Source organism: Pagrus major, chromosome 16 (genome assembly GCF_040436345.1).
Source record: "Pagrus major chromosome 16, Pma_NU_1.0".
Classification (NCBI taxonomy): domain Eukaryota; kingdom Metazoa; phylum Chordata; class Actinopteri; order Spariformes; family Sparidae; genus Pagrus; species Pagrus major.
Window position 1 is genome coordinate 5709251 of NC_133230.1, and position 25585 is coordinate 5734835.

Genomic DNA, 25585 nt, shown 5'->3' on the forward strand with positions numbered 1-25585 from the left:
CCATTTATGTCGCCACAATCACATCTTCCTGTGAAAAATAGCCCGTTTTGTTCGCTGAACTGTCGTCACCCCACCTGCCGGCCTTACTGGCTTGATGTGAAAGTCCGCTAATAAGCGTATAATGTGAGCGTGATATGCCAAGTTTGGTACAAATGTCAACTTTGGACGCATCTGTGGTTTGCAGAAACGTTAACCGCTTACATTATATCCTGGTGACTGGGCTGTCACAGCGCACAAATATGATCATCTTCAGTCAGTGGTTACAGTGAAGCAAACTTAGTATTCACACTGACGGACAGACAAACACAGTTAACCGTTATAACAGTTTGGCTGTAACACTTTTAAAGAAACTGTCAATTAAAAAAAAACATATGTTTAGTAAACTCACATGACAAAAAATCAAATTATTGCATATGATTGTGAATAATTTGCCTCATTACAACATTACGAGATGAAACAGACAATAAGTCCAAAGATTCAAACACACATTCATATCAATTTTTTAGAATATTTCATAAAAAAACACGTAAAAGTTAAAATGACGCGACCAGTCAGTGCCATACATCACACCCGCTGAGCATAAAACAGAAAACCATTATAAGACAATCCTGAAAGTGGTGCAGCGCACACGCCACTTAGCACGCAAACTGTAACTGTAATGACATGATTTTTGCTGTGGAGAGAATCCAACCCGTGACCTTGCAACACCAGGACACACTGCTGCAGGTTACACCAGTACCAATGAGATAAATACAGTTTTGTCCACATGTGAGCGGACTGTAACGCGATGTTAAAAATGAGACCTTCCCCGTCTCTCCCGGCTGCTTTTACAAGCCTGTAGACGATTTGTTGAAGTTGTTTAATGCAGCTGGACTGTCGATTTCTTTGTGAAAGACTCGGATTGGATTTTCCGCTACAGTCCAAAGGATGTGACTTAATGTACGTTCTCGAGTGCCTCGCCTCAGTGCCTCTCTTTGCTCCGCTAACAGAGAGCAACAATAGCTAACATTAGTTAGAAATTGAGTCTGCTAACATAAACTAAAGACCAGCTTCCAGCACAACACAAAAGCTCCACAGAGCACCTTTAAAAATAAGAGTTACAACAGGTTGCATGAGATTTTACAATAACTACCTCAGAGAATATCAGTGTCACGGTATACAATCATTCGAATTTTTAATTGTCAGTTAAAATGACCCCACAATGACAGAATGAACACAGAAGGGATGTGAGTTAGAACAAAAACGCTTGATAATAATTTAAAAAATATTGTGTCCTGACAGACGTGAAGCTTGATCTAAACTTTCAGATATTTTTTAAAAACACTACGGTACAATTCATTACCGTAAGACAGTACACACCACACGCAGACACAGTGTACCTTTAAAATGGTATATCGCTGCGACCCTAAGAGCTGTATTTGTTTTTTTTTTTCCATCATTCACAATCGAGCGTCCTCAGTCTTCCCTCGTACAGAAACAGCCCCCGGAGTGAAGCGACCACAACAGTAAAATATTGACTGAAAGACATTTAAAAGCACAGCTAGTAATACTGAAGTCACACCACAGTGACCGGTCTCAAACATTCCAGATGTTTCTGTCACTGCAGCTCAGCTCAAACGTCTTCCTCCCTGGCTTCACTCCGGACTCTTTCTGGATCCTGAAGGTGATGGATTTTGATGAGGCGGGTTTTGGGCAGATTACTGAAAGAGACAAAGCACGATTAACATCTAATCAGTGAATAATGATGCGGTGGACAAAGTCTTGATAAAAGCAGAGAGAGTCACCAGGAGTTAAAAGTGTTGAGAAGGCAGTGGGCGCCGTAAAAATTAACTTTGTTTATATGTGGCGGACCCTGCCATCTTTCTAGCTTCTAGCTTGTATCGTTACCTCATTACTATTGTAAAAAAATTCTGAGTTTGTATTTTCTAGAACTACATAGTGCCCCTTTAACAATGAAGACTTCAACTCCCATGATCCCACACTACTTCACAACTTCGAACTATGCCTTTACTTTTTATTGTTTTGTTTGAGAGACCCGTAGCGGCAGAAAAATTTCATATTGTGCATTTAAATGAGTATTTTAATTATTTAATTAAATCCAATTGGTAAAAGGACGAACAAAAATTAGCTAATAATAACATTTTTTTTAAACATAAATGAGAGCGTCACCTGGTGGTGAGAGGCGTGATGAAGACAAACTGTCGGAGATGCTGCCGCTCCGACAGCTCCAGAAGGAGATCCAGACAGATCCTGCGATTGTGCATATCCTGCACATCAAAATGAAGGCGTCAATCAAAGTGAGTCAGAGCTCACCAAGTCAGTCACACTTACACAATTTCATACACGTTGTGTAAGTTTCATACTAATTGTGTAAGCGTGCAAGATCACACTGTGTTTCTCATATTTCTGCTCACCATGTAGACGTCGAACTCATCGAGGCATCGGAAGGGTGACTCGGTGATCTCCCACAGCGAGAGCATGAAGCACACAGTGGAGAAGGAGCGTTCACCGCCGGACAGCGACCTCATGTCACTCACACCATCCTCCTCCCTGCCCGGAGGCTTCACCTTTTACCAGAAGAGGTGTGTTTTTATTTCTATTTAGCGTTTTTTTCCATAAATATGAAAGAAAGGGCCTGTAGCAGGTTACAGCTTTTTGTCCAAGACATTGAAACTTTCTTGTTACTTCAATATGACGTGAATATTGCAATGAAATATCTCACAAAGTCAATCTGCCACAGAAACAAATCGTCTAAGTACTTTATAAAAAACAACAGATAAACAGACGTACCGAGATTGAGAGCGTCTCGTTGTTGTGATCAAAAACCATCGAGCCACAGCAGTTCATCTTGATCAGAAAGTTATTGAAGTATAACTTGCACCTGACTGAGAGGGACCTTTATGAAGAAGAAGAAGAAGAAGAAATACAGGACGTTCCACAATAATTATATATTTCTGACTTCTTTATCAAACTTAGCAGACCTTTTTTGTTTGTTTGTTTTTTTTACCTGCGCATTACTTTGTATCTGTTCTGCCTGTCTGACATGATGTTATCGAGTCGATCGATGAACCTCCGCAGATCTCTCACTTGGTTGGTTTTCTGTCTGTACAGAGAGAGCGCCTCAGCGTACTCCCTAATGAGGACAGAGGACAGAAAATGACATAGCCGAAATTTTTCTTATTCCAGAATAAGGCCAGAAGATGATTTAGAGATGGCCAACGGGCAGATTGGATTGACTTTGACAGAGTGAAAAACTGTCAGTGCGGAGGAGAAATCTGATTGGATGAGCTGAACCTCAGTGGGCAGAAACACATTTTTGCCTGACGTGATAACTTAAGCTGAAACCCAGAGAAATGGTACACGAAGACGGAAGGGCGCTTCTCAAATCTTTTCTCACCTGACCACCTGCTCGTGCTGGCCGTGGCTGCTCTCGTACACCTTGATTTTCTTCTTCAGCCGAGTGATTTCCGTGTCGATGCTCTTGGTGCTGCCGGTCACCTGCTGCCGCTCGGGACTGATCTCCGTGGCTTTGGCCACATATTCCTGTCATCACATGTGAGAGCCTGGTGACATTTTGCTGAAGACACCACAGTACTCTGGAGGAGGTAAATCCTCTCTATGGGTGAGTTTACTAACTGTTAGCTTAGCATAGGTCAAGTGAAACAACTGGGTGTGATCTATAATACATAGCGTATCTAGAAAAGCTTCAATGCATGAGGTGTATTAACTAACAAATTAGGTACAGCTGTTGTTACCTGTAACTCTTCTTCTCTTTGGGTGAGGTCACTTTTCATAGCCTGGATGTTGTCTTCATGAGTCTTCAGCTTGTTTTCTAAAATCTTCAGGTTTCGCTCATGTTTCATGCACTCAGTCTCCAGCTTTATCTGCTCATCCTGAGGGTCAGCACACAGCAATAATCAATTTCACCATCACTGCTTCTTGAGGACAGGTTAAAAGCCAACACCCTTGGATCAGACGATTCATAGTTCGAAAAAGGTTTGAAAACTATGGCGGCCCTGGGGGTCAAAACACGTGACAACCAACGTATAACCAACGTGATACAACAAAGCTTTCCTGTACCCTCAGTGGCTCCATGTGATCAGGAAGCTGATCAATCCGTTCTCGAACAGAAGCGTACTCCGACTCTACGTCCTCTGCCATTTTCTGATGCTTGTCGAGCTCCGTCTTTGCCTCATGAACAACCTGCTTCTCTGCCTCTATCTTCTGACGGCTCTCTTGGGCAACTTCCTCCTGCAAGAAGTATTTGAAGACATCAGACTTACATAATCCGTTAGAAGACTTACGTCTGTTTAGAAGGTGTGCAAATAAAAAACTAAATGATCACCAAGGAGCTGATGTCATCGATTTGGTCCTCACCAGCAGTCTCCAGCTCGGTTATCGACGCTTTGATTTGATTCACGGAGGCCTGAGTTAAAAACATGAAAGAAAATAATTAAATAATTTCCAATTTACATAAAAATGTAGATGTAAGCAGAGAAAGCAAGAACAGGAGGGATAGAAATGAAAATGCAAAAAGTAAAAAAAGAAGAAGAAAATGTAAACAGTATCAGCTGCTGCTGGCTGGTTCACTGACCAGTGTCTTCTTCAGGGTCATGACGGTGCTGTTCAGCTGGCTCTCCATGCTCACGATGTCCTCGGACACAGAGGTCACGTGGAGCTCAAACCTGGACAGCTGAGCCTTGTGATTCTCCAGGTCGGACTCCAACATACTGTGACAGACGGGATCGATTTTTTACAGCAAACCTGAACTATACACGCTTGAAAAGTTACCACAAATGCAGCATATTGTATATAAAATGTCCATAACAACGTGCAGTATTTCTAAATTTAAAAGAATAGTATTTTGGGAGAATTGCTTGTTGCAAATCAACTGTCATCAAAAACAGCCGTAGTTACCTTAATTCAGTTTCGATATCCCCGCCCAGATATTTGGCCATGCTGAACTCAGAGGTGTAATATCGGTTTGGAAACACCTGATCTCCCTCCACAGTGAAGGCTTCCCTGCAGTTTTTAGGCGGTCGTCCTTGCTGCATTACCCTCCTCGCTTTGTCTTTTTCCTTTCAATAAAACGCAGATCAGATGGTGATGAAACAAAAACTTACAACATCAATCCCTAAAATGACTCCACATTCAATAACGACACTAACTTTGATGATCAGAATCGACTCTATCCCCCTCATATCGATCAGGCAGTTGATGATGACCGGGTTTGATGCCGTGATCATGTCCAGCACTGATGGGTATTCTGGATGATGTGCTTTCCTACAAAAAGGAAAACAACATAAAGTTTTACAATGTGCCTCGAAAGAAACAACAACAACAACAACAAATGTGAACATGCTGCAGCTGCTGACCGTCCATGAATATTGTAAACTTTTTCAGAGAAAGGGCTGACGATGATCTGCGGCCTGCTGCCCTTCGGATAATAGTGAGACATCAGCTCCTGAAGGACCGCCTCGTCTTTGTAGTTGTCACAGCAGAAAGCCTTCATGAAGCTCCGCAGACAGCACTCTATGGCTACAGCCAACATGGGATCCTTCAAACTGATACACACCCCTGAGAGCAAACACAGACTGTCAGCACAATTCAACTGAATTTATTTGCTTTACTGCACATGTGTAAACTGACTGTGTGAGTAAACCAAAACCAAATGGTCCTTTGTGGGGTTTTCAGAGGACAGTCAGTCATTTTATACCTCTTTAATACTTTAATAGTTAAAATAGAAAATGAATTAAAGGTCCAGTGTGTAGGATTTAGTGGCAACTAGCTGTAAACAATCGCTAATACCTCTAAAAAAACTGAAAGGCCCTGTCTGGAGCCCATTTTGGCTACTATCCAAATCGATATTTTTCAGGAGCCTGTTAGTGTAGCTTAGCATAGCATAAAGACTGGAGACAGGGAGAAACAGCAGGCCTTGCTCTGTCCAGCTCATTAAATACCGGCGATGGAGCCAGACTCAAGGATGTCACTGACAAGAACTATTCCGGCTCATGATCCACTACAGAACCACAAGGTGTGGCTTGAACACACACAAACAAGACATGACATATCAATAAGTGAGCTTTAGAGGCGTCGGTCTGCTAGCTCCAGCATAACGCTGATGCCTACCTATTGGCCCAACAGGTTTCTTGAGGAAGCGTCCTTTGGCATACGCCTCAGCAATCGAATCCAGCAGGTCGGGCACATGCTCTCCAAACCGCTTCAGCTTGTTTGATCGACTGGCGAGGAGCTGATTCTTCCTCTTCAGTTTTGACGCGCACAAAACGTGGATGTTTCTTTCTTCCAGTCTAGTCAAAGCGAAGGACAGATTGATCAGGAAATGTCAGGTGGAATGCAGATCCACTCATGTGAAAGCGAACATCGCTTCTCGTACCTCAGCTTGTCCCGCTCTTCCTTCCCTTTGAAGAGTGCCTGATGTTTGTTCTTGATCTCTTCGTTCAGCTGCGAGCACGTTTTCTCAAGCTCTGCGAGCTGCTCTTTCAGATCGGATATTTTCTTCTGCTGTTTTGCATACTCTGTCTCCACATCGCTGTTAAGACTCACGCTAAAATGTGGAGAAAAACATAAATGCACATGTACTTGTATGCAGGTAAAGATGTCATTCAGAGGCTTTTTTTAAAAACCTTTCTACTCCCCTACCTTGTTTTTGCCTTGTTAATTTTCTCCTGGAGAAGGTTTTGTTCCTGCTCTGATTGTTTGAGCTTGTTCAGAGCCCGAAAATAAACGAGCTAAGGGAAAAGATTATGTCACTTTCACTGATATAAATGATGTATAGTCAGAGAACAGAATAAAAAGGTTTGCACAAAACCAGGTCATCACAACTCCCAATCAGTACCTCCTGTTCCTTGTGAGCTTTGCTAATGGTCTTCATTTGCTCTTTCAACTTGTGATTGTCCCTTGATAGAGACTCTTGTTCCTCTCTCAGACTGTCAACTCCGCTTTTGACGCACTGAAGCTTCTTTTCTACTTGTGTGACCCTCGTCTGCGTGAAAGATAAGAGAAAGGACCTTTAGAGACAACATCTCGAAGCGAGAAGAGGTTGTTTTTTTCCAACCGAGGACATCTATCGTAAACATTAAAATGCACCAAGTGAATTAAGGACAGTTGGTTTATATGGCGGTGATAGTTTGAAGGGCTCCAACATTTATAAATAGACTTGTATATATTTAACAGAATAGGAGCACTTGTGACTCACCTGACAGAGCTGAAGGTTGTCCTGATGTTTGTAATTATTCTCTTCCTTTTCAATGTCCTCCTTCAACTGCTGCACAAACTGCTCCTTCTCACGGACCTGACAGTAATATGAAAATAGCCATGATTTATAGTCCCAAAGGAAATGTTTGGCGATGTATGCCTTCATTTTTTCTTTGGTTTTGTTTCTTCCTCTTCTTCTTTACTTTCATGCTTCTTCAACATTTTTTATTTAAATTATTTAGGAAAGCAGATAAAACTTGATAAACAATAAAATAAATGTATGTTTTTGTAGTCTGCCTCATACAATGGCGACAGAGAAACTCTTACCAAACACCATGCCATCGCTTTCTTCAGATTCTCCAACACCACCTTCATCTCACTGAAGGACGACAGATTGTCGTACCTCTCCTTCTTCTGTAGAAACTCCTGTTTCAGGTCCTTGAGACACTGAACACAAAAATGTGCGAGAGCTTAAATGATTCAATTTTCTTTCGGCAAAAGAAAACACTGCACATGTGACGCTATGCATATGAACGGTGGGTAAGCGAGCATCCACAGTACCTCCTCTTGTCTCTCAACCTGCTGCCTCGTTACTGTCTTAGTGTGCTTGATGTGGATGTAATCTCTCTTCATCTGTTCCAGCAGAGTCGCTTTCATGAAGAACTACAGAGGAGGCCAAAAACATTCATTTCAACATGTGGAAATGATATTATATAACAATACGGGTCAAATCTTAAATATTTAAAACTCATAAATAATAAGGCAGTGTTGTACCTTATACTTGTCTGATTCGTTTTTTGAATGTAGGAACTGTTTACTCATTTCTTGGTTGAGAATGGACACTGGGTTATCCAGCTGCAACACATGAAACAAGTGTGCTGCTGAGGCCTTCAGGTATAATTGAGGATGCGTTCAACAAGCTAAAATAATCACTCCATTTAAAAACATCAGAGGTTAGCAATGGTGCATTCAATGCAAGTTAAAGAGTTGCAGGGCAAAAAGAAATGACAGTCAGTACCTGGACGTTGAAGTGGTCCAAAATGGCCGTCAGCTCCTCCTTCTTGTTTGAGACAAGTATGCCTGAAACACAAGAGAGATGACTGATGTGGTTAAAGGCTCCGTTGTCCTGATGTTGCATGACACTCAATGGCACAACATTCATCGAGCAGCAAAGAAACAACTATTTTCATCATTTAAAATGCTTTTTTTAATTAAAATGAAAACATTCTCTGGTATCAGTGTCTTAAAATAACAATATCATCATGCGATCTTGTTTTTTTTGGAGCCAGAAGTGGCCATATTTGAACTACAGGGTGGAGCTGGGGAGGATACACATTGCTACGCCTCCATCACGATTGAACCTGAGGACATGCCATGATAGAGAGTTGTCAATCACAAGGTAGCCACACCCTAAATGTCTTTTTTTTACCCATATTGGGACCATAATTAAAAAAAAATTAACATGTGGGTTTCGTTTGGAAACATTTGGGATAATGAAAGTACACAGCTCATTAAAATATATAACAAAAGTCTCGTCGTTCTTTAGGACATTTTAAAAAAAAACATCTTAGATACCTCATCTTTAAACACACGTCACAGTTTGAGAACGAGTCCTTCTGCCCATGTTCAGAGGTAAACCTTTCTGTGAGCTCAATCAGCAACTGGCACGCTGGCAAGTGCAGTTCAACATCCTTTTTTAAAAATGACTCAGTGACATTTACAACTTATGAGAAACATCAGTCCACGTGTGAATGTAAATATGTCCATTTTATGTATTCACACTTGGACGGATGGTACAAAACAGTGAAACAGTGCCGTGCATATAAAACACACGCGTGTAAGTTTATAGAGGAAAATTCTTGTCCAAAAGCAAAGAATGTAAACAGCTCAGGTCCGATTGAAGCGCTTTGTCTTCAGTCCCAAGTGTGTCTGGTTTACTGGACATCAAGTGAAGGTTTAATAAGACTTGGAAAACATCCGTTATTCAGGAAACGTACCTGCTTTGCTCCTCAGTCTGCAGTTTCGACTTCCATCACAAAAGACCCGCTGCTCGATTGAGATGCTTTCACCGTAGACGTCCCTTTTATACGCATCTGGTCCTCTGTTTCTCAGCTTAACCATTATATCTGCAGAACTAGAGAGCAGACAGTACTGTAATGACATTCTTGGACCGGTGCTCCACTGGTAAAGAAAATTACAGAATAAAACATTATGTACACTGACTTACTTTTCACCGGTCTTCACGAAATCCTTCAGTGACGCTCCTCTGTTTGTGAAGGTAGCCTTTCCACCGAGGCCAACAATCAAAGCAGTCAGGATGGCACTTTTTCCGCCTGAGAATTCAATCGGAAACAGCAAAGACGAGGGATTAACTCATGGAAATGAGTGCATGGAAAGGATACAACAGAAGGTGCTGGCTCACAGGCAGAACTAAAGATTGTATGCAAATAAATACAAGTCAGCCATCCGCAGAAATCAGGAGGGTCATCTTTGAATAAACAAATTCTTCAAAACATTTCTGGAGCTTCACAGCAAAACAGCATTTACACGCTTCGATGCATGGTCAGGCTCATGCACCCACTTTAGATGTGGGGTGCTTTAGTGGGTGCTAATGCTTTAAGTGCAGCTTAAAAAGGGTGTAAATAATACCTTTTAAAATCTATTTGGGATTTCCGGGCTTCTGGAGCCTTTCAATATTTTTTTCAGTTGTTTTTTTAAAGCTTTAATAGTCCCCATCTTACTTCAGCTGTTTAGGAGAATGCTGCAACATTGTTCATTTATGAAGCTCCAGAAATGTTTTGAGGAAACTTCCCATCAGCATGAAAATCTACAAAAGAGAGGCCCAGGAGAAAAAGTTTGGGAACCACTGCCTTTACCTAACCAACCCAACCAATGAAGGCACCTGTTTTCACAAATTAAAAAAAGAAAAGGGAATTTAGAAAGATTATCCTGGAAAAAGAATAAATGTTTCCGCCGATTGTAGAGTCATTAACACAACAACTGAAATCAGACTTCAAAAATGGATCACAAGACTGTTTTTTCTCACTTGCCTCTCAGGGCTTCCGTATTAATTCCTTTACACAGACGCCACTTTAAATATCTATATATAGATATATAAATATATATGAAGGGAAACGTCTTATTCAGACAGATTTTTCTAATTATCTACAAAGAGGGGAACACCAAAATTAGGTGGGAGCTGTTAGCTCAAATAATTGGTTCATTGATTGACTCTAAAAAATGATTAATAACAATTAATAATGCAACTATTTTAATAATCAATTCACCGTTATCATTTTTCAAGCAATTTCCAAGTTACGGAGAGTGCTGAGTGAAAAACAGACAGTTTTTTATGACAGGAAATGAGGAAAAGGACATTGTGATGTGCAATCTTCCTTGATTTTAGGACATTTTACAGACCACAGGATCAAGACAGAAATCTGCAGATGAATTGAAAATAAAAATATTTTTTGGTCATATAGTTGATATACTCTGTATAATATATAAAAGTAAGTATAAAGTACTGCCATTTCCAGCTCAGATTAATAAAGTACATCTATCGTGTCTGTCTGTAACAAAACTACATTTTACTGTGATTTAAAGGTAACACGCTACAGTTACTGCACACCTCTCTATAATAAAATTAAATAAAATACAGTCCTGTGTCTTTAACCAACATCACTGGACTTGTTGCCTTGTTTAATGGGACCATATACAGTGGATCTGTCACCCAGGCTGGATTGAGACGTGTAAAACACAAGCCAGAGTCAACAGCGGATCTCATGACATTCAGAGATCCGGTTCTTACTTCCGTTGTTCCCGACGATGAAATTCACATTGGGCCCAAACTGGAACGGACCGAGCAAATGGTGACACATGAAATTCTTGAGAGTGACGCTTTCAATGAGGCCGATATCTCCCTGGAAATACACACAGAGGACAATATTCAGCCGTTAATGAGCTGGTGAGAAGTAAAGACAAACAATTAGTGCTCGGTGGGGGAATGACTCACTGTGGCAGAGAGAGAGAAGCTGCTGGAGGAGGGTCTCTGATGGTTTGTATCATCTGGCGCGTCGTCGATACCCGCAGCTGTCACCCTGCGGCTCTTGACAGCTGTCACATCACCGATCGCTTTGCCTTTCCTCTTACTCATTTTGAAACAAGTCACTGTAAATAGAATTAACAGGAAGACTCAGAACTAACGCCTGTACTTTCAGATCATTTATCATATTTCATTTCTCACTATGAGACAGACAGACAGACCTCTTTAGGTGAGTCTGACAGGTCACAGTTGACAGTTCAGTTTGTAAAGCTTGTAGGTTTTTGTTGTAAGTTTGTGACGAACAAAAACTCTGAGGTTTTCAGGGCTTGGTCGATATGTTCATCTCCCGATTATTACCACAATGCTTGGGTTTTGGTTCGAGATGTATTGTTATTCGAAATCACGATTTACGATTTAATTTGTTGGCTTTTTCAACACTAGACCGTTGGAAAAAGTTGAATCATACACTGTTAGAGACTGTGCTCGAGTCATATTCACAAAACAATGCACATCACGTGCCAGTCAGTCACAACATAAAAGTAGTAAATTAAGTACTTTTGAGGTGAACTGCTACATTTAGCTGTTCCTGCTCATTAAGCTAATGCCTAAATGCACTTTCATCGTATTTGTGTTATTATGGTTTCTATATAAGCACTCATAGTTTATGGGTTAATTAGCTGCATTTTTAAACATCATGTACTGGCTATAAGAGCAGTGTTGTATTGTTTTCATTGAAACAGCTGTGCCTAATACTGTACACCTCTGTCAGATTGTTAGCAAAATAAACAGCTGTAAATGTAAAATATTGCATCTGTCATTCCTGTTATTAGGCTGCAGAGTTACAGATAGTGGGGCCGTAAAGAAGGCTATAAAATGGCGGTAGGGTCAATACATTCAAAGGTACATGTACAGTTGGCTACACACCATCTACGAGTCGCAAAGGGGTTTTACCGTAATCATTGGTAACTGTAAAGTACTCTGAGTGTTGCTTTTCTCAGCAGATAACGCAGCGTAACAAGTTGCTTTTCATGCCAGTAATCTTGTAACGTAACAAGTTACTTTTTAAAGTAACGTTAGCCAACCATGCCCACAGGGGGCAGCTAATCACATATTTTTTCTCCCAGCAAAGGGGGGGTTGTTGGGGTTGAGTTTATGGGCCAGGGGTGCAAAAAAAGAGGACTTTTTTTTTCATTATGCACTTGAAAAAAGTCGAAATGTGGAGAAAAAAGTTTAAATACAATTTTGTGAATAACGTTAAATATCGACAATACACTTGACATTTCAAGATTTAAGTCGACCTTTTGAGAGGACATCAAACGGTGTGTGTGACTGCCTCAACGAAATGCATGAATGAATCGGCTTAAGCGACAAAGACATTATTTCTCTTTTAGCTCATAAACAGTGTAGTTATCAGTAGTAGGACTTTGAAGAGATTGTTACACCACACACAGAACTTTACACTCCAATGATGAACTAATGTCAGAGACCGTAGACTCGGACGTCAGTCGCTCCCCTAACTGGACTTGATGGACCAGAAGAGTCGACTTTATTCTCGACATTTCGACTTTTTTCTGGAGGTGCATAATAAAAAAAAACTTCCTCCTCTCATTTTTTTTCTCACCTCGGGCCTTAATGCTCCTCTGTAGTGCCCCCTTCTGGTATTTCCACCTATGGACTGCAAAAAAAAAGTGGTGAATAAAATGTACAAGAGAATTAATTCAAAGAAAAACATACTTTTGAACTAAAGTGCAACAATTAGCTGACACATATTGACTCAGGAAGCCATACTTAAGTCTATTTAATCCCCACTTAGTTCTAATGTGCAGACTCACAAAAACACATTTTAAATTGAGGCACATCAGCTGCTAATTGTGTCCGTCACACAGTGTCACCAGCAAGTTCCTCCTTTTTTTAGAAGTGTAAAAATATGACATCAGAGCTGCTGCAGGGAAACATCTGAAGGCACCGAACAAATGCAACCACAAAAACTGGTTTTAAATGAGAGTGAGCACAGAGAAAGAAATGTGAGCCTGTTGTCTTGAAGCCAGGAAGCCCAGGCCTGAAACCAGCAGTTACACAGCACAGCAGCGGCAGGTGTTGTTGTGTAATAACAACAGCAGACACACAATTACTGCAGCTTTTTTTGTGTTTCTAAATGTTTTCCAACTGATTCGTACAGACATTAAGATCCACCAGGCTCTTCATAAGCCTACCTCAAAAGCTTCTACTCATTGGATTTAAATGTGATTAAGCTCTAAACCAGCAGATATCTACAAGTTATTCAAACTCAGCTGAGCATGCTGGGTTTTCCCACCATTCTGCAGCATTGTTGAACACAACACACACACACACACAAAGTCCAGCCAGCAGAGAGCAGCAGGTGGATCCAAAAACTACCTCAAACTTTTCTAGCTTTATTCACGGATCGCAAGCAAATGATCACAAGCTCGTCGGAAACTTCTCCTACCAGTGTGCAGCCTGCGGGAATAACATGGCCATGAGCAGACGGAGGCGTTGCGAGACTTCCTGGTCTGAGAGGGTGAAGTGAGCTGACAGTTGCGGGTGTCACGTCACTCCCCCAAACACGGAACCGAGAGCGTGCTGCGCTGCGTGACTGGCTCCCCGCCCACCTGCGTGCGTGTGCGTGCGTCCGCGTGCCTCCACAAGTAAAAAGCCCACGTTTTGTTTTTGAATGGAAAGTTGTCGACGCAAACTTAAATCGCCGTTCAAAGCGCGGCAGCATTTAACTCTGACTCCACGTAAGATATTTGAATGAGTAAAAACACCCTGCTGGTTGTCTTGCATCGGGTGTTTTGTTTTGGGGGAGCGTGCGTGCAATCAACGCCTTTAAAACCGCACGTGAGCGCCCGCCCGCACCTCTTGCACCTGAAGGCAGATGGTGGTGATGATGATGAGACGTCTGCAGAGAACACGGTGAGAAAACACAGTCTGATAGTTTGTTTTTAGGCCAGTTGGTTGCAGATGATAGCTTCAGTTGAAGTCTTTGATTACCTCTGCAGGAACCACCCTGAACAATGTATCACAGAAACTGCACTTCAAATGTTTTTACCAGTTGTTGTTTGGACAGTCCCCTTTTGTCTGTTTCAAATGTTTTTAAACGTTTTAAAATGTGTTTTAAATGTGACTCGTGTGCATTGTTGAGCCTCGTCAAAGTATCTATCTCTATCTATCCTACCTGCCTTTCTATTTTCCTTCCTTCCATTCTGTCTGTCCTCCTTCTGTCCTTCCTTTGTCTTCCTTCCTCTCCATTTGTCTTTCTTTATTTCTTCCTACCTTCCTTCCTATCTTCCTTCCTTCCTTTCTATCTGTCCTCCTTCCTTCCTCTCTATTTGTCTTCCTTCCTTCCTTCCTTTCTATCTGTCCTCCTTCCTTCCTCTTTCTTTCTTCCCCTCTTTCTTTCTTCCCGTCTTTCTTTCTTCCTTCCTTCCTTTTGTATTTGTCTTCCTTCCCTCCTTTCTGTCCTCCTTCCTTCCTTTCTATTTGTCTTCCTTCCTTCCTTCCTTTCTATCTGTCCTCCTTCCTTCCTCTCTATTTGTCTTCCTTCCCTCCTTTCTATCTGTCCTCCTTCCTTCCTTTCTATTTGTCTTCCTTCCTTCCTTTCTATCTGTCCTCCTTCCTTCCTCTCTTTCTTTCTTCCTCTCTTTCTTTCTTCCTTCCTTCCTTTCTATCTGTCCTCCTTCCTTCCTTTCTATCTGTCCTCCTTCCTTCCTTTTGTATTTGTCTTCCGTCCCTCCTTTCTGTCCTCCTTCCTTCCTTTCTATTTGTCTTCCTTCCTTCCTTCCTTCCTTCCTTTCTATCTGTCCTCCTTCCTTCCTCTCTATTTGTCTTCCTTCCCTCCTTTCTATCTGTCCTCCTTCCTTCCTTTCTATTTGTCTTCCTTCCTTCCTTTCTATCTGTCCTCCTTCCTTCCTCTCTATTTGTCTTCCTTCCCTCCTTTCTATCTGTCCTCCTTCCTTCCTTTCTATTTGTCTTCCTTCCTTCCTTTCTATCTGTCCTCCTTCCTTCCTCTCTATTTGTCTTCATTCCCTCTTTTCTATCTGTCCTCCTTCCTTCCTTTCTATTTGTCTTCCTTCCTTCCTTCCTTCCTTTCTATCTGTCCTCCTTCCTTCCTCTATTTTTTCTTCCTTCCTTTCTATTTATCTTCCTTTTTTCCTTTCTTCATCTCTATTTGTCTTCCTTTCTTTCATCCTTCCTTCCTATCAATCTATCTATGAAAAAGAAATGTTGAGTGTTTACATTCATCACCAGGCTTTTGTACAAGGAGCTGTATTTTCCACTTATTTTTAGGATCAATCAATTCTTGTCTCATATAACCAATAGCAAAGTTTTTGCATAGTTTTTGAATTGGTCCAGTTTTCACAAAAACATTTACACATTTAAAGGGGCACTAAGTAGTTTTGGAGAACAGATTTCAAACTTGAGAAATGTTTATTTTCTCCATAACTGATAAACAAGCTGTCCTCAGAGGATAACAGTGTTTGAAGCTGGCAGGGTCCGCCAAATATAAACAAAGTAAAACAGTATGAAGTCCTTTAAGGTCAGTTTGTTTTTTCAGTTTATCAGTCATGAAAAACAAAGAAAGTTTATTTAGTTTGTTTAGGCATAAAAGAAATCAGTCATTGAAGATCTTTCTCTTCTGAAGCACAAAAGTTTGTATTATTAAGTGTAAAGATTACTGAATCAGTGCAACATGTGTCAACCAGGAAGCATTTGTCACTTAATTTATCATGCTGAGCACCAAGGCAGGTTTATTTATATAGCACCATTCAGACACGAGGCAATTCAAAGTGTTTTACGCAGAAATTCATTAAAAATATGAAGTTAAAGGACCTATTTTTGAGTCTCATTCACAACTCGTCAAACAATGACGCTTTGGGATGACGGCCGACCCGTCCTACAATCCCAAAGCGATTTGGGAATGAGACTCAAAAGTCTACTTTGATGATTTAAGAAGACCTCAGGCCAACATGGACATGATTGTGAATCACCAGAATTTATTCATTTACTTTTCCAACTAACTGGATGCTGAGGTTGTTTTAATGAGACATGTTACGGCTTGAAGTTAAAATTCCAGTTCATATGTTTAAAACGTTGGCATGTTCAGCAGATGGACAGTGGATGGCACTAAATGCCAATTAAATGAAGCTCAAAATGTTTGTTTTAAAGCTGACAGAGCTGTTTAATCATCTCATGACACAAATGTCAGTATGTTAGTGTTTGAGTGTGCACATGTGACCAGTGCTCCACTGTGCAGATGCAGGTTTCCTGTATTTGACATGTTCACATGATTCAAAGAGAAATTAAAATCATTATCTGCTCACCCTCATGCTGATGGAAAGTCAGGTGAAGTTGCGTAGTCGACAAAACATTTCTGGAGCTTCACAGTGAAACAGTGTTGCAAAATTCTCCTAAACAACTGAAGTAGTGATCAATTAAATATATTTACTTCTTAAATAAGATATATTAATGTCTTAGCATTATGTGTCGGCCATTTTAAACAGTTAAATGATAATTCAAGCAAATTACTTAAAGGCATACTATGCAGGATTTGTCAATTTTGTTGGTTTGTCACAATTTATCGGTTGCTTGTAAACACACACACAACACAAACACAGATTAAGTATCTTTCTCCAGATTGACTTCTAGAAACGTCCGCACACAGCACACTTAAAACAGTGGTGATTGAGAAGGATTATGTTTGTATATACATTGTTTTTAGTAAGTTCCTACATAGTATACCTTTAACTGTCCTAGAAATTCTTCACCCTTAATTTCTTTATGATAATGGACTATTTTATGTATTTTTTTCTTTGCAGGGATATTTAACCTCTGAGCTTCAAAATGTGTTCGATTCCTGGGTTTCCATCTCCGGGATCAGAGGTACCTGTTCTCATCACGAGGGTGAACCTAAACCTCAAATGTGGTCTTGTGGAATTGTGGGTTAACATGGATGATGGAAGGAAGCATATTTATGAGCAGATGAGAGAGGAAATTCAGATTCCTCAAAGGAAGTTTAATGAATCAGAAGGAAAAGCAGGGGACCTCTGCCTGGTTTGCATCAGTGACACCTGGCACAGAGCTCGGATTGTATCGATTCAAAGTGAAACTTGCAATGTTTTTCTAATTGACCAAGGACGGCCCCATACCACCACCAGTGAAGCTTTAGCATGCGGCCAGAGTGACAGTTTTCTCCTTCCACCTGAAATTGAACCATGCATACTCGCAAATCTCGTCTCCCTTGAGAATAACTGGCCTGAAAGAGCCACAAAGTTTTTGAAGTCTCTGCCTGGCAAGAAGTTTAAGGGACTAGTTCAGGATGTGCTGATGCCAGACAAGATCATTCTCCTCGACATACCAATTGTTTCCAAGCACATATGTAAGGGTGGAGTTGTAAAGAAGATGCCAGTAGATGAGTTTAAATCCCTTGTACTGAAATGTCTTCATTTACCCAAAGGAGAGGATTCTGAGGCCTGCCTCATAACACAGGAACAGAGTATGAATGTTAGTTGCAAACTTGAGAAGCACGACCAATACTTTTACCCAGAACTGTTCACTGACACTTTTGAAAGTCTTTACGTGACAGAGGTAATTAATCCACAGAACATTTTTTGCAAACTCCTAATTTTTTCCAAGGCAGTGAAGATACTGTCAGAACAGATCCACCAGCACTATGAAGAAAGCTCTGGTTTGGGAGAGGCGCAACCGCTGACCTGTGGAGATGCATGCGCTGCTAGAGGCTTGAATGGCAGATGGCATCGCTCATTGCTAAAGCAAGACATGACTAGCGATGATGCTGTTGAAGTCTTGCATGTGGATGAAGGAATAACAGAGTTAGTCCCAGCTGGAGACATCAAACCACTGCATGGAAAGTTTCTGAGAATGCCAGTTGTCACATATCGCTGTTCTCTTGAAGGTGTAAAAGATCAAGGCACAGGTTGGACTACAGACCAGACTGATCACTTAAAATCACTGCTCCTGCACCGCACTGTCATTGCAAAGTTTGACCACCACAATATATCTCAAGATGTCTATTCTATCACTGTCTACAAAGATGATGATGATGATTCTGCATGCATAAACAGTTGTTTTATACAGAAGGCAGGACTTTTTAGACCCTCTACAACGGATTCAAATGACGAGAATGAACCCATTTCCTCATTAATTCTCAGTTCACTTGGAGATGAACAATGCGTGGATGTACTAAACAATGTTAATGCTGATGGTTTACAAGAAGAAACTTTGCCAGACACCAAGAACCTGGCAGTCAATGGCTGGACAGATGAGGAACCTCTTTCTGGTGCTGATGATATTTATATCGAAGATGGTCCAGAACATCCAGACCCTCTAGTTCAGAGCAATGGACATCTTTCATCAGGTTTCCCCTCTGAGATGCAAAATGATCGTGATGATGATGAGTTTACTGTCGGAAGTAGTTTCAATGTCAACGTATCTAACATTGAAAGTCTTCAGAAGTTCTGGTGTCAAAAAACAGAGAATGTGGACTCTCTTAGACTCCTCATGCAAGACCTACAAGAGCACTATGCATCCGTCCACCCTCAGCCACTTATTGAGTCCATCTTTGTCGCCCGTAATCCAATCAATGACATGTGGCACAGAGCAAGGTTCATTGAAAGTCACCAGTCCCCTGTTGTCGACGTGAGATTTATAGACTATGGCCAAACTCAAAAGGTCAATCTGCGAGATGTGTACCCCATTGACCCAACTTTCTTACGGCTGAATGAACAAGCTTTTCAGTGTTGCTTATACAATCCAAACAATCACACCAATCCAACTGCTGTCAATTGGTCTGATCCTGCATTAACAGAGTTTCAGAAGTTTGTGGATTCAGGCGCTTCTTCAGACCTTGGGTTGAAATGCATTGTTAAAGCTGTAACGTCTGATGAAGAAGGTCTGCTGCTTAATGTGGTAGATATTGAAACACCATCTGACAGTGCATTCAAGAGATGTGCGCAAGCTGAAGCTCAATCATACAGTTACTCCACATACAATATTGAGGTGGGTGTACAAGAAAAGGTGTGGGTAACCTCTTCAGACAGTGTCAATCACTTCTACTGCCAACTGGACAGGAATTCCCAAATATTTAAAAAAGTGATGGACAATGTTAAACAACTCGTTGGCCAGACACAGCGCACAGATCACCCCCTTGGACTCAAAAGCATTTGCCTTGCTAGATACACTGATAATCAGTGGTACAGAGGTCAAGTAGTAGAAATGTCTCCAAAACTTATGGTGCAATTTGTGGACTATGGTCAAACCCTTGTTGTGAGAGAATCTGATATTTGCCCCTTTCCCAGTGAAGCAAGTATTGCCAGGTCTGCTCCTGTGCAGGCTGTTCCACTTGGACTGCTCGGTGTCCCTGAAGAAGTGCCACAGAAGGTCAACCAGTGGTTTGCAGATTGTGCGATTGAGCATAGTTTGACCATTTCAGTGGTCACCAAAGGAGCAAAAGGGAAGCTAATTGTTGAACTCTTTGATGGATCTGTAAATGTAAATGCAGAAGTCAGAGGGTTGATTTCACAGATGACGCAACAAAAAATGCCTCGTCCCATTCAGGAGACTAACCACCAGCTCTCTAAAAACTCAAAACATGCTACTGAGGACTGTTCAATGCAAGAGCTCATGAATGGATCAGGATTAAAGAAGGTGGAACAAAATGAGGTCCATAGCAACAATGGTATGTGTGCTGGAGATGAGCTAAATATGAGTTCACAATCCATCAGCAATGTCTCTGCAGCAGAGATTAAACATGAACAGACTTTGTACGAAAGGAGAAACCCAGATTTGGATGTCATTCTTGAGGAAAAAGAAACTGTCTTGGCAGAGACTTTCCTACAAGTTGGCAGCAGTGACTCAGAAGCGTCACAACTTTCCCTTCATTCTTGCCCTGAGGAAGGTGTAAAAATCTGCACGTACAAGAGGCCAAACATTTCTCTGAACAAGACAGAGGAGGTGTATGCCTCCTGCATTGTTGGACCAGATTACTTCTGGTGTATGTACACAAACACTGAAGACCTGAACATAGTATCAACGCTTGCTCTGGAGGCAGGACAGACACAACAGGACATAATTTTCCTCAAGACTTTGGATCAAGGTAGTCCATGCCTTGCTCTTTTTTCCAGTGACAACCAGTGGTATAGAGCTCAGGTACTTCGGAGAACTGACGATACACTCCACGTTCTGTTTATTGACTATGGAAATGAGTGTGACGTTGACATCAAAAATGTGAGACCACTGCCTCAGAGTCTGCTAGAGAAGGATCCTCAGTCATTCCTGTGCTCTTTGAATGGATTTGATGAGTCCAAGGGCTCCTGGGATGACAATGTTTATGATGACTTCTACACTCTCTTGGTCGATAAACCGCTCAAAGTAACAGCGTTTCATATCGGAGACCACTCGGAGATTGCGGTTCCTCAATATGCAGTGCAAATACAGTGTGAAAATATGATTGTAAATGATGAAATGCTGAAATACTGGAAACCAGTCACCACAGAACATGTTATGACAGAAAACAGTCTAACAGAGGACTCACTCCAGGATAGCCAAACTGTGTCCAATGAGACAAATCTTGATGTTTCTAAGGGAAATACTAACACTTGCATGTGCAAGAGCCCAACCATTTCCAAAAACGATAAAGAGCAGGTATATGCTTCTTGTATCGTGGAACCCCATTTCTTCTGGTGTCAATACGCCAACCCAGAGGAGCTCAACGAAGTATCAAGGCTTGCTCAGGAGGCAGGACAGGCACCGCAGGACGTAATGTTCGCCAAGACTCTTGACCCTGACAGTCCATGCCTTGCTCTGTTTTCCAGTGATGAACAGTGGTATCGAGCCCAGGTAATGCACAGAGTTGATGATTCATTCCATGTTGTTTTTATCGACTATGGAAATGAGTGTGATGTAGACATCAACAATGTGAGACCACTGCCTCAGAGTCTGCTGGATATGGCTCCTCAGGCTTTCTTGTGCTCTTTGAATGGATTTGTTAAGTCCAAGGGCTCCTGGAGTGACGAAGCATACGATGACTTCTACAATCTTCTGGTTGATAAACCACTTCAACTAACAGTCTTCAACATGGAAGACCATTCAGAGATTGCAGTTCCTCAGTATGCAGTGGAAATTGAGTGCGAGGGAGTAGATGTAAATGCAGCAATGAAGAAATACTGGAAACCAGTTGCCAAGGAACGTGTTTTGATAGGAAACCCTCAAACAGAAACTCTTCTCCAAGATGGTCAAGCATCCAACATGACACACCTCAGTGTTTCCAATGGACATATGAATACAGACATGTACAAGGACCCAAACATTTCCAAACACAAGACAGAGATGGTATATGCCTCTTGTATTGCAGAACCTCATTTCTTCTGGTGTCAATACACCAACACGGAGGAGCTCAACAAACTGTCGAGGCTTGCTCAGGAAGCAGGTCAGGCACCGCAGGATGTAATGTTCCCCAAGACTATTGGCCCCGGCAGTCCATGCCTTGCTCTGTTTTCCAGTGATGAACAGTGGTATCGAGCTCAAGTAATCCACAGAGCTGGCGATGCATTCCATGTTGTTTTTATCGACTATGGAAATGAATGTGATGTAGACATCAAGGATGTGAGGCCAGTGCCTCAGTGTCTGCTGGATACAGCTCCTCAGGCCTTTTTGTGCTCTTTGGATGGATTTGTTAAGGCTGAGGGCTCCTGGGATGAAGAAGCGTACGATGAGTTCTACAATCTTCTGGTTGATAAACAACTCGAACTGACAGTGTTCGACATGGAAGATCATTCAGAGATTGCAGTTCCTCAGTATACAGTGGAAATAGAGTGTGAGGGAGTGGTCGTGAATGCAAGGATGGCAAAACACTGGAAAGGACTGGACACAAGCCTTACCTTGGTAGAGGTGTGGGATAGGGTAAGTAGACTCTTCTTTACTCACCTCTTGAAACCTTATAGGTCTGGTTACTGTTTTTAATGAACTTCATATTAACTAGTAATTTAATGCCATTTGATCTCTCATCTTTAGTGGACCAGGGGGATGACGAATCTCGAGAATTAAAGGCATCAAAAAGTTGGGAATGAAAGGTAGGATTTATTTCCTTTTTTTATTTATTATTCAATTTTTCCTCTACAAGGACAATGGGAAATTTTTACATGTCATGGAGGTTCTTGTGTGAAAATGTCTAATCTGTTTGTTTCAGCTCTTAACACAGAAACGCCCACGTGGAAATCCAATTGTGACAATTGCAGTCTTGACCTTTTTGTAAAAGAAATTGCATGTTTGTCTTGTTGGAAATTTTTACCAACTCTTACAAACTAAATGAAATTAAGTATGTCATGTTGTTAATTTGTGTCAATAAACTAACTCACTATCCTTGAAGGGTTTTTTAAAATGATTGTCCACATACAGTTGAAAAGTTTGTTTTGCAGGCTTTGTCGGCTATACTAATTTTTTCTAAAAATACCAGGAAAGAACAGATTGCTTAATCTTCAGCTTTATGGTGAGATATACAGTCACTTGGTTTATTTATGTCGAAATGAAAGTTATCTAATTCGAGTATGTGTTTAATCTCAAGGATAGTCTGAGTTCTGGTGTTTTTAACCACAAAATCCTGCATTCAGTTCAAACAAAATAAAATTCCCGACCCCTCCTGAAACCAACCCACATCAAAAAAAGAGTTCCACTACAAAGCTGGACAGTTACATTTTATATTTTTTATATGCTGCCATATCTTTAAGTGTATCTTGGGGCACAGCTCTATTGATAAACACTTACTGGCAACATATAGAGCTATTAACAAAAACTGTGCCGATACATGCCACCCAGTATACAAAGTTCCAGGTCCAAAAAGAGATTGTGTTTTGTCAGTGTGTTGCCAGAAAGTGCAGGTTAGCGCTTGGCTCCATCTTGTGTTGACATACTGTTGCTAGGCAACCTTTGTAACAACATGACGGAGTTGCACCAGGCAGCAGCTGCGGGGGATTTCGATCAAGTTGAGGAGATTCTGGGGCAAAATAAATGCAATCCCAATCAGAGGGACGTCGACTGGAGCTACAAGACACCTCTCCACTGGGCAGCAGCTAAAGGTAGCGTGTGGGGCAGTGGAAGTGTGTTGTATCGTTTTTCCTGATAACACCTACAGGTCTCAAATATCAGTTGTTTTACACCTGGGGCCATGCAAATACTGCTTTAAATATTACAGGAATGAAAGTGGAGAGTATCGTACTGCATGTTCCCTCTTTCCTGCTAGGGGACTTTTTTATATTTACTGTAGTTGACTATTCAAATATTTTCGTTTGGCTGTCCATCTCAAGTTCCCAGGGTTCAACAGGTCAACTTCAGATGTTGTCTTTTTGTCTGAACAGCGGGGCTAATCCTAAAGATATTCAGTTTGCATTGACATAAAACAAACAGAAAAAATAAAAAACAAGCAGCAACTGGTCACATCAGAGAAACTGGGAATGTTTGAGGTTTTTTACTTGACAACCCCTTAATCAGTTATTGCATTTCTTGCCAAAAATGTTCTATCGATCAATAATTGATTAATTGTTCAACCCCTAATGCTCTGTTGTTTTAAATTCGCGTAATAGATTGTACTTTTAAAGGTCCAGTGTGTAAGATTTAGTGGCATCTAGCCGGTACCAACTGAACATCCCTTGTCTCACCCTGCACATACCTTGGCTGCTAAAAAGGTGAAAAAAGGCACTCTAGAGCCAGTGAAGCACCTGCTCCCCCTGTAGATTAAAAAGGTTGTTTTCCCACTGTATGGGACCAAAAAACATGATTGTATGTTTAAGGTGATTACACGCTAATCAAAACATAATTATGAATAATATATCCTGTTTCGGCTCCTAAATCTCCTCATATCCTAAACATTCACCTTCAATTAGTAGCACCCTTTTTACTGAATTTATTGCTTTTTGTATTGTGTCCTCCATGCTTCCTCTTGTTGCTTCTTCTTGTCGGTGCAAGATTTTCCTTTAGCACAGTAGATGGCAATTTGTTTCTTAACCATCACCAGGTTCCCAAAGGATAAAATAATTCAGTCATTATCCACCCACCCTCATGCTGTTGGAAAGTCAGGTGATGTTTCGTAGTTCACAAAACAACCTGAACAACTCCTACATAACTGATGTAGATGGGGACTTGCTTTAAAAGCTAAAGAAACAACTGAAGCTCCATACAGCTCACCCGGCGTTATCCAAGTCTCTGGAAGCCCTGAGAGGTCAAGCTTGTTCACCCACTTCTGACGGGGTTCGCGCTAACGCTTGTAGCTTTGCAGCTGTGGTGAAGATTTTGGCTTACGAAGGCTGTTAATAAGGTCTTTTCAAATCGTTTAAGGATCTCGGGGCTTCAGGGGTTGTGGATTACTAAGGAAAAGCTGTACGGAGCCATTTTATGCTTTTTCCCAGTTTGTTCACATTTTAAATGTCACCATCTACTTAAGTTGTTTAGGAGAATGCTGCAACTCTGTTTCGCTGTGAAGCTCCAGAAATGTTTTGTGGACTACAAAACTTCACCTGACTTTCCATCAGCATGAGGGTGAGTAGATAATGACTGAATTTTAATTTGTGGTTGAACTTATCCTTTAAATGCGTAATTCAAATCACCCTGTGATGTCTTTTCTACAGGACACACAGACACGGTCAGGATCCTCATTGAGCATGGAGCCAGGCCGTGCCTGAGGACGGAGCACGGATGGACCCCCGCACACTTTGCTGCAGAGTCAGGCCGCCTGGCTGTGCTGCGGCTGCTGCACTCCCTCCACGCGCCTATTGACAAGGAGGACTGCTGTGGAGACAAACCAGTGCGAATAGCTGAAATATATGGACACCTGGACTGCGTTCGATTCCTTAAGAAGTATGAAATGAAGCCCAGATTTTCAATTCTTCAATCACTGGTTTTATTTTATTCTATGAATCACACCTTCTAGATTATTACACTTCAATCAACCTTTTCTTTTATATACAAAGCTTTTTATGATTATTATTATTAAGCAGTTAACGAATAAATGGCTGTTTTTGTGTGTCGCAGAGCAGAAATTGAGTGCCAGGCCTACCGCAAGATGGCAGCCCAAAAAGGGATATCAATGGACGACACAGACGAGGAGTGGGCAGAACAGGGCAAAGAAAATGAAAAAAAACAGGATCTCTAAAAGCAATTTACAGACATAGGCCTGGCTCACATATACATAACAAAGTGTGACTTTCTGTTGACTGCATTTCTGTGGCATTTCAGTGCTTAGTACTAATGAAAAACATCTAATATACAGACTTGCTTGACATTAATATTAAGTTAATTTAA

The 25585-nt window shown here is 41.2% G+C and overlaps 3 protein-coding genes across 3 annotated transcripts; 2 read left to right on the forward strand and 1 right to left on the reverse strand.

The window, feature by feature from the left end:
• Nucleotides 1–328: 328 nt before the first annotated feature.
• Nucleotides 329–13800, reverse strand: smc6 (structural maintenance of chromosomes 6). The gene is made up of 28 exons (XM_073483679.1): nt 13725–13800; nt 12879–12932; nt 11228–11382; nt 11024–11135; nt 9443–9548; nt 9213–9349; nt 8234–8295; nt 7990–8070; nt 7777–7878; nt 7543–7662; nt 7217–7312; nt 6857–7003; nt 6661–6749; nt 6395–6565; nt 6130–6308; nt 5376–5577; nt 5169–5283; nt 4918–5078; nt 4595–4730; nt 4346–4426; nt 4081–4251; nt 3756–3893; nt 3398–3543; nt 3008–3133; nt 2791–2896; nt 2415–2567; nt 2170–2267; nt 329–1700 (listed from the first exon to the last, which is right to left on the reverse strand). The coding sequence occupies exons 3-28, from the start codon at nt 11366–11368 to the stop codon at nt 1613–1615; spliced, it is 3264 nt and encodes a 1087-aa protein (XP_073339780.1). The 5' UTR covers nt 11369–11382; nt 12879–12932; nt 13725–13800; the 3' UTR covers nt 329–1612.
• Nucleotides 13801–13879: 79 nt separating this feature from the next.
• tdrd6b (tudor domain containing 6b) lies at nt 13880–22660 on the forward strand. The gene is made up of 4 exons (XM_073482738.1): nt 13880–14191; nt 17095–22195; nt 22307–22365; nt 22482–22660. Exons 2-3 carry the CDS (start codon nt 17120–17122, stop codon nt 22337–22339), a joined length of 5109 nt encoding a protein of 1702 aa, XP_073338839.1. The 5' UTR covers nt 13880–14191; nt 17095–17119; the 3' UTR covers nt 22340–22365; nt 22482–22660.
• A 558-nt stretch (nt 22661–23218) lies between these two features.
• Nucleotides 23219–25447, forward strand: LOC141009989 (ankyrin repeat domain-containing protein 66). Its single transcript, XM_073482739.1, has 3 exons — nt 23219–23367; nt 24913–25141; nt 25316–25447. The coding sequence occupies exons 1-3, from the start codon at nt 23229–23231 to the stop codon at nt 25434–25436; spliced, it is 489 nt and encodes a 162-aa protein (XP_073338840.1). The 5' UTR covers nt 23219–23228; the 3' UTR covers nt 25437–25447.
• Nucleotides 25448–25585: the final 138 nt, after the last annotated feature.

What these genes read in the sequence shown, in the direction of transcription:
- LOC141009989 (XM_073482739.1), top strand. Translation starts at nt 23,229, where the DNA reads ATGACGGAGTTGCACCAGGCAGCAGCTGCGGGGGATTTCGATCAAGTT. An exon ending in CCACTGGGCAGCAGCTAAAG is followed by an intron (nt 23,368 to 24,912) that starts GTAGCGTGTGGG and finishes TCTTTTCTACAG; the next exon opens with GACACACAGACACGGTCAGG. An exon ending in TGCGTTCGATTCCTTAAGAA is followed by an intron (nt 25,142 to 25,315) that starts GTATGAAATGAA and finishes TGTGTGTCGCAG; the next exon opens with AGCAGAAATTGAGTGCCAGG.
- tdrd6b (XM_073482738.1), top strand. Translation starts at nt 17,120, where the DNA reads ATGTGTTCGATTCCTGGGTTTCCATCTCCGGGATCAGAGGTACCTGTT. An exon ending in TGGTAGAGGTGTGGGATAGG is followed by an intron (nt 22,196 to 22,306) that starts GTAAGTAGACTC and finishes TCTCATCTTTAG; the next exon opens with TGGACCAGGGGGATGACGAA.
- smc6 (XM_073483679.1), bottom strand. Translation starts at nt 11,368, where the DNA reads ATGAGTAAGAGGAAAGGCAAAGCGATCGGTGATGTGACAGCTGTCAAG. An exon ending in GCTTCTCTCTCTCTGCCACA is followed by an intron (nt 11,136 to 11,227) that starts GTGAGTCATTCC and finishes GTGTATTTCCAG; the next exon opens with GGAGATATCGGCCTCATTGA. An exon ending in ACGAGACGCTCTCAATCTCG is followed by an intron (nt 2,568 to 2,790) that starts GTACGTCTGTTT and finishes TTCTGGTAAAAG; the next exon opens with GTGAAGCCTCCGGGCAGGGA.